The sequence below is a fragment of the Giraffa tippelskirchi genome, chromosome 9 (genome assembly GCF_054371585.1).
Source record: "Giraffa tippelskirchi isolate mGirTip1 chromosome 9, T2T-mGirTip1v1.2.pri, whole genome shotgun sequence".
Lineage (NCBI taxonomy): Eukaryota > Metazoa > Chordata > Mammalia > Artiodactyla > Giraffidae > Giraffa > Giraffa tippelskirchi.
In genome coordinates, this window is record NC_137283.1 from 157,973,145 (window position 1) to 157,984,431 (window position 11,287).

Here is an 11,287-nt window from a genome sequence, read left to right on the forward strand (position 1 = left end):
GGAAGGGGAAGGAGCCCACGGGTCACCTTCAGTCGACCATGGGCACACGGGGCTGCTTCCCGAGCCACGGCCCTGACACCCAGCCCATGCTTCTCCCAGATGACAGACACCAACCAGGCCAGAACGGCCAGCTGGGCAGAGGGCGTGGTGCCTTCTGGACCTCAAACCATCCTCCTTGGCCGTCTATCCTTCACAGCCCAGAGCAGCTCTGGGAAAAGCCCTGGACCTCAGCCCTGGAGCGCCAGGGGGACCAGCCCAGGGGACTGAGCAAGACTGCTTGGTCTGCCTGCCCAGTTCCACAATGGCTGGCTTTTCTACTCGGCTGTGTCACATGTTACTCAAGCCTCTTTCCTTCCTGGATGGCTCCCAGGGAGTTTTCCAGCTCCCCTTTCCAGTGTTTGCCTGAGTCTGGGCTTGAGTCCCAGACTGTAAGCTCCCTGAGGACAAGATCTGTTGCAACCATCTGTGCCGACACTTTGTGCCTGGCACCCGGAGACGGGGCCAAGATGCTCTCTGAGAGAGGATGTGCAGTCTTAACAAGCAGTATCAAGAGAAAAAGCAGCAAATAGATATTATTTCCTTTATATAATTGTTTTGAGAATAGAGTCATCCACTGACTATTCAGACACAATCAAAAATATTCTGCCTGTCGAATTCAAGAGGTCAGAGGCGGCCCAGAATCCTGACTCTACAGCCAACTTTAGGGTTTGCCCTTAATCCTGTTGTTAAAAATCACCATGGGAAGCCACTTACCAAAATTCTTGGTTTGGGCTTGAATAATAGGAATCAATAACTGTGTTCCAAGGACACACTTGCAAAGCTTGCTGATGATGCATCCACTTTAACATCCAGGGAGAGAGCAAAAAACAACAGTAACAAAAACTAGATACACTCGTAACAGCCTTAGAAATGCCCATCAGCCAGTAAGCTCTTAAGGACCTGCAGGTAGCCCTCATGGGATTCACGTGGACAGAGCTAAGTGTATTCATTTTACAAGGCAAACTCTCCAAGACCCTACTCCACCAAAAAGGTAGCAGGTAGAAATTTCCCATGGTAAACAGCTGTGGCTCACATAAAAGGACATCTCACAACACCACCTGCAAGTAACTGTAAATATTATACAAAACATAGTCTTTCAAAACCTTACTCTGGGTTATTGCGACCCTAATACACAAGGAGGTTACAAGTCAAGAAAGGCCACTATCCTTCCTTAAAGAATTCAACAACTACTTTGTCAGAAGAACGTTGTAAGTTTCCGGTCCATCATAAAGGAACTTTAAAGCCAAATGAAATGAAAACATACTTGCCCTAAGTAAGAAAAAGAGCCTTAAAAAGCAAGGCCATTCCGACACATGGCACAAGGATGGACCCTGAGGACATCGTGCTAAGTGGAATGAGCCAGTCACAGGACAAACGCTGTGCAGTCTCACTCACCCGAGGCACCTAGAGACAGACAGGTCTGGAGGGGCTGGAGGGAGTGAGGAAAAGGAAGTGAGAGTTTAACGTGCACAGTTCCTGTTTGGGAAGAGGAAAAAGTTCTGGAGGTGCATGGTGGTGACGACTGCACGACAATGTGCACGTCCTTAATGCCCCCGAACTGTACACTTAAAAATCACTGAGATGGTCAAGTGTACATCATGTAAACTTCACTACCAAAAAACAAACCAAAAAACCACACATGCCAGAAAAAGAACAAAAGCAATTATAGATCTTTATGAGAAACAAAAGTAGGGACAGGAGACGGGTATACCGACTGTCATCTGAGTGATATTTTAAAAGCTGAACTCTCAACATCTTTTCTTTAGTGAAAACCACACACCAGGAAAGGGAAGTTCCTGATCACTGCTCTGAGTGACACAGAACAGGGCTATGCCCGGAGTAAGGCACTATGTTTAGGTCCATTTTAGACCACAGAATTGTAAAGCCTGAACGTCATGTGCCAACTACAGACTGTCAATGAAAAGAATAATTCAGTGTAGGAAAAAAAATTTTCATCGTGAATGAATCATCTTGATGATGTAACTGAGGTGAAAGCTCTACTGGCTTCTCAATCTGTTAGCCTATGAACATTGTGATTTATTTAACCTAACCAGTAAAACAAAACTTATAAAGAACTCCTTTCAGAGAATCTAAAATGTGACGGTAGAAAACAAAACACATAAGCACTGACTAGAGAACCAACTCGTTTGAAAAACTAGAAGGTTTCTCATAAACTCCATAGGTATATTAAATTATGTATTTTATGCATGGGGTGTATTTTCATAAATTTCATAGGAGTCGTTTATTGTAATTTTCAATGAATCCAGATATTCTCGCCACTGGAATTCAAAACTCCAAATCTTCAATTATCTGTTCCCCAATTATCTAGTCACCAGTTCACCTGTGTTCAAGCTGGCAGAACAGACACCAATCGCTAAGAAATGCTGGTCACAAAGAAGCTGCCTTGTTTGCACAACTTAAATGAAAGCCGTATGAAGCGCAGGCTGGCCACCATCCACCCGAGAGACAGATTTAGGCGACACAAATCAGATTCGGGGGGAGTGGGAGTAAGAGGTGCGGGCACAGCAGGGCTCGGGGGTCAGCTGATGTTTCGGAGGTGCGCCAGGAGCCTGCTTATCAAACTCCAGGGCTGCCTGCCTTCGTTTGCAATTCAAGCTTATTACCAAAGCCCTCTCCTGATAGAAATCCTGCTGCCACCAGCAAATTCCCGGGTTAACAGAGCACGGCTTCAGTAGGATGAACTGGAACGAGGCTGCCCCCAGAGAGTGTCCCCCCCACCCCCCTTTAAAAGAGAGCGCCAGGGGAGGAGCTGAGGTGCGCCGGCTCTCAGACCCGGGAGGGCAGCGGGCGCGCGCCGTGGGAAGCCACCCGCCTCTCCGGCGACTCAGGCTCCTCTTCGGGGAAGAAACTTGCAGGTTGCCTTAGGATAGGGGTTTTCCACCGCCCGAAGCCGCCTAAAAAGCATTCTGATTTTTCTCAAAGACCCTAACCCCCAAAGCGCGGCGGCGGAGAGGGCTCGCAAACAAAAGGACCGTAGAGGGAAAAGCATCGCAATCTTGTTTTCTCCAAGAGTTCCACAAAGGGATGACGAGGAAAAAAGAGCGGAGACGATCCCCTGTTCCTGCCCTCTCGTCCGCTTGGGAGAAAGAACTATTCTACCAAAAAAAAAAAAACCCCACACCAAAAAAGCCCCTAAATCTCGCCCAGGTAACTCCGCTTGAAAACCGTGCTCGAAGCATCCCGCCCGGCCCACACATGCCCGGGGACTTACCGGTTTCGGCATTTTCGGTTCCGGACGGGTTTCCTCGCCTACTCTGGAAACACACTCTCCAGCAGCAGCTGAAACGCCCTTTCCCGACCTGCAGGCGGAGGAAGCCCTGTGAGCGCGCCCAGCAGCCCTCCTGCCGCTACCGCCGCCGCCGCCCCGAGACTCGGCGTCCGCCCCGCGCTGCCGCTTAAGAACTGGCCGGGCGGGCGCCGCGATGAGTCACCGCCCAACCTGCAATTACCGCGGGCCGGGCGGGCCCAGCGCCGAGGGGGGGGCGGGGGGCGCGGCGCCGAGGGGGCGGGGAGGCAGAGGGGGCGGGGCCAGAGGCGGGACGCGGAGCCCGGGCAAGGAGCGCAGGGGCGCACAGCGCCGAGGGGGCGTGGCCGGGCGGGGCGTGGCCCGGGAGGAGAGCAGGGGCGTGGCCAGGGGCGTGGCCGGCAGGGCAGGGCGCGGAGCCCGGGCGGCCCGGCGCGCGGAGGAGGGGCGGAGCCGGGCAGGGGGGCGCGCGGCCGGGCGGGGCAGCTGCGGGCGAGGGGCCTGGGCTGCCCGGCTGGGCCGGGTCGGCCCGGGGGATGGCGGGCCGTCCGCCGAGGAATTCCTCGGGGCGCCCCGGAAGCCCGCGGGATCCCAGAAGACGGCAAGTTTCACTTTGTGAAGCAACCGTTTGCCCGAGGGCTGAAACCGCAACCGTCAACCCTTTGAGAAACACTTTGTGAAAATGGTCCCCGCCCGGGCGCGGGGGGCCGGGGGCCGGGGGAGCGTCCACGCAGCCCGGGCTCCGCCGGCTCTCCGGGAGAGGGGCCCAGAGGGACCGGGCTGGGGCGCTGGAGGTCGTGGGGCGGCCACGCGGGCAGCCTCGGCTCCACCTGCCGCGTGTGTGGGCCGCGCCAGGGGCCCCCCGGTCCTGGGCTCCCGAGCCTTCCGCCCCCTCGGCCGAGCGGCCCGCGCCGCCACACCTGTCGTCCAGTTCCGGCCACTCCGCCGAGCGCGCGGCGCGAACCCCGCTCCCGCCGACCCGGGCCGCGCCCCGCTCACCCGCGGCTCCTGCAGAGGACAGCTGCGCTCCCCGCGATCCGTGCGTCCGAACAGTGCGCCCGCGGCCCGCGCTCCCGAGAGTCCCCGGCGGGGCGGGGCCCCGGGGCCGCGCCCCTGACCGCCCCGCCCGGCCCGCGAGGTGCGGCCCGCGGGGAAGATGGCCGCGGAGACCCGGGCAGGGGCGCCCCCCGCCTCCCCCACCCTCGGGAAGACCTCCCCCTCACCCTTCTCTCCCCTTCCCCTCGCAAACTTTGCCGACCTTGACCCAGCTCCCGAGGGTGGAGGAGAGGTGCGAGACCGTCCAGTGGTGGACCGAGGGAGAGCAGGAACGTGTAAATAATCCTGCAGGGGCTGGCAGGCTGCCTCCGCGGAGGAGCGGGGCCTCTCGGGGTGCGGCCGTCCCCGTGATCAGGTCATCTTGTCCTCGCCCCCGGGGCCGAGACGGGATTTTTTTTTGAGAACCGGAGACCTGGGCCCGCTGTGTCTCCCCGCGCACGTGGCCGCCTCCGCGCTCGGATTCCGCGGAGTTGATGGGCACAAGCATTAGAAGGCGCTCTATCGCCCAACGCTCTTGGTTAAAGGACACACTTGTGGCCTCATTTGACTTGATTAGCTCAAAGCTTATGTGGGGGGCAGGCGAGGGAAGATATTGCCATAGAAATTCTGGGAGTTAGTTTTAATTATTTTTGGGATTCCCTGGTGGCTCAGACGGTAAAGCGTCTGCCTGCAATGAGGGGACCCGGGTTCGATCCCCGGGTCGGGATGATCCCCTGGCGAAGGAAATAGCAACCCACTCCACTACTCTTGCCTAGAAAATTCCATGGATGGGGGAGCCTGGTGGGCTACAAGTCCATAGGGTCACAGAGTCAGACGCGACTGAGCGACTTCACTTTCACTTTATTTTTTAAAAAAATTTGTTTTTGCACATGGTTCTCAAGAGGAATTAAACACACACACGGACCTTGGTGGCCATTGGGATTAGCTGCGCAGCGATTAAGAGAGCTAACGAGAGCACTGGTTCTCAAAGCCCTGCTTCCCAGACTAGCAATAACAGCATCACCTGGGAACTTGCAGAAATGGAAATTCACAGGTGCTTCCCGACGCCTACAGAATTAGAAACTCTCCGCCTGGGGCCCTGAATTTAAGTCTGAATCTTAAAGCCCTCCAGGTGATTGTGATGTAGGCTATGGGTTGAGGCCAGAGATTTTCCTGAATTCCTTTCCTGGTCTGCTGCTGCTGCTAAGTCGCTTCAGTCGTGTCCGACTCTGTGCGACCCCGTAGACGGCAGTCCACCAGGCTCCGCCATCCCTGGGATTCTCCAGGCAAGAATACTGGAGTGGGTTGCCATTTCCTTCTCCAGTGCATGAATGGGAAAAGTGAAAGTGAAGTCGCTCAGTCGTGTCCGACTCTTCGCGACCCCATGGACTGTAGCCTACCAGGCTCCTCCGTCCATGGGATTTTCCAGGCAAGTGTACTGGAGTGGGGTGCCATTGCCTTCTGCTTTTCCTGGTCTAACTCCCTGAGTTTAGTGAGTTATTTAACACTGTAACATCTGTAAAATGGCATAATTATGGCACCTATTTCATAGAGTTGTTATGAGGATTTAAGGAGTCAAGAACTTGCCTAGTGGTTCAGACGGTAAAAGAAAAGAATCTGTCTGCAATTCAGGAGGACCCAGGTTCCATCCCTGGGTCAGGAAGATCCCCTGGAGAAGGGAATGGCAACCCACTCCAGTAGTCTGGCCTGGAGAATTTCATGGACAAAGGAGCCTGGTCACAAAGAGTTGGACGCCGAGTGACTAGCACAACAATGACTGGATACGTACGTATAAGATGCCTAGAACAGTGCCTGGCACATAGTAAGAGTGCAAATCTGTCCTGGTACAGAGAGCAACTAGTGACTCTGGGCAAACACTAAATGGTAAGAGTCACTTTCCCTGTGTGTAGGATAGAGATACTAATAGGACAAATCACTGCCGATGGTGATTGCAGCCATGAAATTAAAAGACGCTTACTCCTTGGAAGGAAGGTTATGGCCAACCTAGATAGCATATTTAAAAGCAGAGACATTACTTTGCCAACAAAAGTCCATCTAGTCAAGGCTATGGTTTTTCCAGTGGTCGTGTATGGATGTGAGAGTTGGACAGTGAAGAAAGCTGAGAGCCGAAGAATTGATGCTTTTGAACTGTGGTGTTGGAGAAGACTCTCGAGAGTCCCTTGGACTGCCAGGAGATCCAATCAATCCATCCTAAAGGAGATCAATCCTGGATGTTCATTGGAAGGACTGATGTTGAAGCTGAAACTCCAATACTTTGGCCACCTCATGCGAAGGGTTGACTCATTGGAAAAGACCCTGATGCTGGGTAAGATTGGGGGCAGGAGGAGAAGGGGACGACAGAGGATGAGATGGTTGGATGGCATCATTGACTCGATGGACATGGGTTTGGGTAGACTCCGGGAGTTGGTGATGGACAGAGAGGCCTGGCGTGCTGCGATTCATGGGGTTGCAAAGAGTCGGACACGACTGAGCGACTGAACTGAACTGAACTCATGGGGCTGTAGGGATTGAATGAGGTAATGTGTGCCAAGTGTTTAGCACCATTCTGGCCTCTTAACGCTACCCTGTCTTTGGGATGGACTGCTTTAGGGATAGCCCTTGTCTCCTATGACTGCTTCCCCCACCCCTAGCTGCAGGTCCAGGGCATTTCAGACATCCAGGTGAGTAGGGAGGCCTTTTTTGAGATTTGGTCCTCTATTTGGGCAGGTCTGTTCCCTCTGAAAAAGGAATTTTTAAGAAGTGAAAATGTAAAGGGAACTGCATTAGTAAGTAACTGAAAGATATTTAACCTTCTAGTGATAAACCTTCAGGTTGGACATGTCATTCCTCCCATGTTCTATCTCCACCTCTTATCACTGCCTGGAGCCTTGTTAGTCATTTTTGGTCCCCGACTATACTGATAGGATATGCCTCTAATTTTTTTTTTATCTCACCCAAGTTACAGTATATTGTTTTAACTGGATGTTTGAAATAGCAGTAGCCCAGTAGCTTCTGGAGCATTTCTACACTTTACCCTTCAGGGGAATACTAAGAAATGAACTGACCTGTGGCAGTGTTGTAAAAATGAAAAAAGATCACAGGTTTTAGAAGCACACAAAGCTAAGTCAATCCTGGTTCCAACTCACAAGCTGGTCACTTTGGGCAAATCTCTCAACCTGACCGAGCTCCCACCTCTCCATCTGTAGGCCAGAGATAATGTTTATTTCATAGTGTTCTTGTGTCCCTGAGTCATACAATGTGAGCATTCAACTAACTCAAAGATAACGTCTAGGTATAATTTTATGGCATAAGTTAAAATAGTACTTTTTAAATCAAGTATATTTCAATTAAAAAAAAATCTGCAAGTAATAAATGCTGGAGAGGGTATGGAGAAAAAACAACCCTCCTACACTGTTGGTGGGAATGTAAATTGGTACAGCCACTATGGAGAACAGTATGGAAGTTCCTTAAAAAAAACTAAAAATAGAGCTACCATATGACCCAGCAATCCCACTCCTGGGCATATATCCGGAGGAAACTATCATTCGAAAAGATATATTCATTCCAGTGTTCACTGCAGCACTACACAATAGCCAAGACATGGAAGCAATCTAAATGTCCACTGACAGATGAATGGATGGAGAACATGTGGCATGTGTATGTATATATATATATATATTCTTTTTTATGACTGAATGATATGGAATAAAAAAGAATGAGAAATGATGCCATTTGCAGCAATATGGATGGATCTAGAGATTATCATACTAAGTGAATTAAGCCAAAGATAAATATCATATGATATTGCTTATATGTGGACTCTAAAAGAAAAAATAATTTTCCAAAATATAGAGACACTCACAGACATAGAAAACAAATTTATGGTTACCAAAGGGGAGAGGGAGGTGAAGGGAGGGGTAAATCAGGAGGTTAGGATTAACATATATGCACTGTTATATATGAAATAGATAACTAACAAGGACCCACTATATAGCCTGTAAGGGAAAAGAAGCTGAAAAGTATATATATATATATGTGTGTGTGTGTATACTTAACTGAGTCACTGTGTTGTACACCTGAAACTAACATGATATTGTAAATCAACTATATTTAAAAATATATAGAAAGACAAGGAATGATTGCAAAAAAGAATGGTCTACAGAAATTGGAAAATTATATCAATAAACTGAATCAACTAATAAAAATAAAATAGCACATCATATTTTGCATATACTTATATCTTACATTACTGAAAGCATTAAATCTTATAGTACATGTTACTTACTGTACAGGTTTTTATCTCCCCACAAAAACACTTATACTGTATCTTATGTTTGAAAAGGACTTTCCAAGGGTAACTTAATTTCACCTATGTTAGAACCTAAGCCCCTCCTCAACCACTGCACCCTCACCTCATCCCCGCAACTTACACACAAGACTGAACTCCATAGAATCTATGCCAGTTGCTTTGGGCTGTGATGCTGAATTAGATGTGCATTAGACTCACTAATGGATCCTTCTCCAGAAAACATGGGGCAGTAAGTCTCAGGTGAGGCCAGGGATCTTGTCTTGAACAAGTCTCCAGATGAGCCTGATGTACTCAAAGACTGGAGAACCACTGACATAGGATGTGGCAGGAACTTGACAAATGGTACTTACCTTGCCTCACCCTTCACCCTTCTTTTGTGAAGTTATTCCCCTGGTTTGTAAGTCATGGTTTTCTTCACATATGATAATCAGTACCCTGGAAGGAAGTGAAAAAGCCTGAAGCCAGGAGTCTTAGATACCATTCCCTACTCTCTTTAGACTAGCTATTGACCCAGTACAGCTTGCGCCTCATTTCAGGGTTTCAGTTTTTCAGCCAGAGGAGGGAAATCATACATCTACATGTGAGCCCAGCTGAAAGGCTGCTTGTTGCTAAATTGCTTGGAGTTATTCGGGCAAGGTGAGAGGAAAGTGAGTTAGGGCGGCCTTCTCAGACGCTTTAGACACAGGCAAGTAAGAGGCCACGGAATATCTACGTCTCCTGGTCACAGACTGCCCGTCGGGCCACCGCGGCACCTGTCTTCATGCTGGTGCCAGGCTAATCTCAACCAAGAGCAAGCTCACAAATAGCGTGACAGTTTCTTGCCTCTGTTACTTCTAAAGAACAGTCAACAGGCAACAGGGAAATAGACTACCCTTGGTGAAACAAGGATTTGTGTTATCTGGCAGGACTCAATAACCTTGGGTGAAAATTCAGGACAATAGGTGAAAGAGCATAAGAATGAGTAAGCACGGCCTGCAAGTCGGTCACCCTGCACTGTGCCTAGAGATCATTTTGGTAAAGAATCTGCCTGCAAGGCAGGAGGCCTGGGTTCAATCCCTGGGTCAGGAAGATCCTTTGGAGGAGGGTGTGGCAACCCACTCCAGTCTTCTTGCCTGGAGAATTCCATGGACAGAGGAGCCTGGTGGGCTACAGTCCATGCGGTCACAAAGAGTCGGACTTAACTGAGTGACTAACACACACACACAGGACAGTAATCTAGGAGACTCTTGGTACAATAATCTAGGAGGGATTACACTGTTTATGTAATTTGAGTCTGCTAATAATTCTGGCCATGGGGTGTTCTGTTTCTTGGGCTTACTTAAAATCTTGCATAAATAACCTTAGTAGTCTTTATGTAAAAGAGTACTAATGACAGCACTTGTTTGACTAATAAAATCCCACATGTCATAGCTTCTTTTATTGTTATTTTTCTTATATCTGATCAATTTAGGAGATTTTTTTGAAAAAAAAAAAGTTTCCAGTTTACAGCCATGTTGTAGGATGAGGCAGTGGACAGAAGGACCTTGAACATCATCTATTCGGATACCCACGTATAACAGAGGAAAGATCCCCACAGAGGTTCAACTGCCTACACTCCTGCACCCAAACTTCTCTTGTCAAGACAGCCCAGGGACTGCATCTTGCCAAATCAGCGGGCCAGACCGCTCTGTCTGGTCTTACGCCTCTCCAAGCAGACTTGGATACGTGGAGCACGCCTGGGGAACATGCTCCCCTTGGGGTTCCTGTTTGCTCCTCGCTCCCCCTCTCCTGGTTCCTCCCCCAAGGCCGGTTACTCCTCCGCCCGTCTCTCACTGCAGGCATGGCTGGGAGCTCAGGTGACTCAAAGTTCATTCCTTGCCCCTTATCTATGGACCCTCTCTTCCCAGGTCATCTCAGCTGCTCCAAGGCTTAAATGCATCTCTAGCCCCAACCTCTCCCCCGAGCAACAATTGTGTACTTGATGTTTCCAGTAATCTGGATTTTTTGAAAACTGCCCTCCTTCCAACCTTCCCATTGGCCCTGAAGCTAGAGGTCAGGTTGAATTCCTCTCTTTGCCTTGATCCCACTCCATCCTTTGTGCATCTGATCCAACAGCCCCATTTAATATATCAGACTGAGTCTCTCTCCCGCAGTGGATTTCAGAGTAAAATGCAGACCCCTTCCTTGTCCTCTTCCGTATCTTCCTTGTCCCTGGGTGGTGTGGCCTCTTCCTCCTTCTCCAGCTCTGTGTCCCTTCCTCCCCCTCCTTGCTTTCCCCCAGCTGCCCACCAGAGGAGGTTCCCTCTGCCTGGAATGTGCTTCCCCCATCTCTGCCAGCCTGGCCGTTCCTAGTGTTCCAGTGTTTTGCCCAAACACCCCTTCCTCTGACAGCACTGCCAGCTCCCCACGCGGAGTGCTGCCCCTGGGATCACTCCCTGCCGCTTTACCTGATCTCCTGTGTTGAGAGCAGTTGGCATTCTCTGCTGTAGACTCGCTTGTTTGTGTCTTTTTTTTTTTCTGTCTCCAGCACAAAAATCAAAGCTCCTGGCTGTCTTATTCATTGCTGTACCCTCAGCAGCTAAGACTAGCACCTAATAGTTGTTCAATAAATTAATGAAAGAATGAACACTGCTAGTTAGTACCAAAGCCAGGTTACATTA

The 11,287-nt window shown here is 50.1% G+C and overlaps 1 protein-coding gene across 3 annotated transcripts in view; it reads right to left on the reverse strand.

Annotated features, from left to right (window-relative positions):
- EZR (ezrin) overlaps nt 1-4,379 on the reverse strand; it is a 45,196-nt gene extending 40,817 nt beyond the window's left edge. The window contains exons 1-2 of one of the 3 annotated variants that reach the window (XM_081530160.1): nt 4,304-4,379; nt 3,272-3,359 (exon numbers count right to left, since the gene is read on the reverse strand). In XM_081530160.1, the coding sequence (XP_081386286.1) occupies nt 3,272-3,283 (12 nt within the window). In that variant the 5' untranslated portion in view covers nt 3,284-3,359; nt 4,304-4,379. Of the gene's footprint in view, nt 1-3,271; nt 3,434-4,224 lie in introns of those variants that run through there. The other 2 variants (XM_081530161.1, XM_081530162.1) reach the window with 2 other exon arrangements.
- Between the last annotated feature and the right edge of the window lie 6,908 nt (nt 4,380-11,287).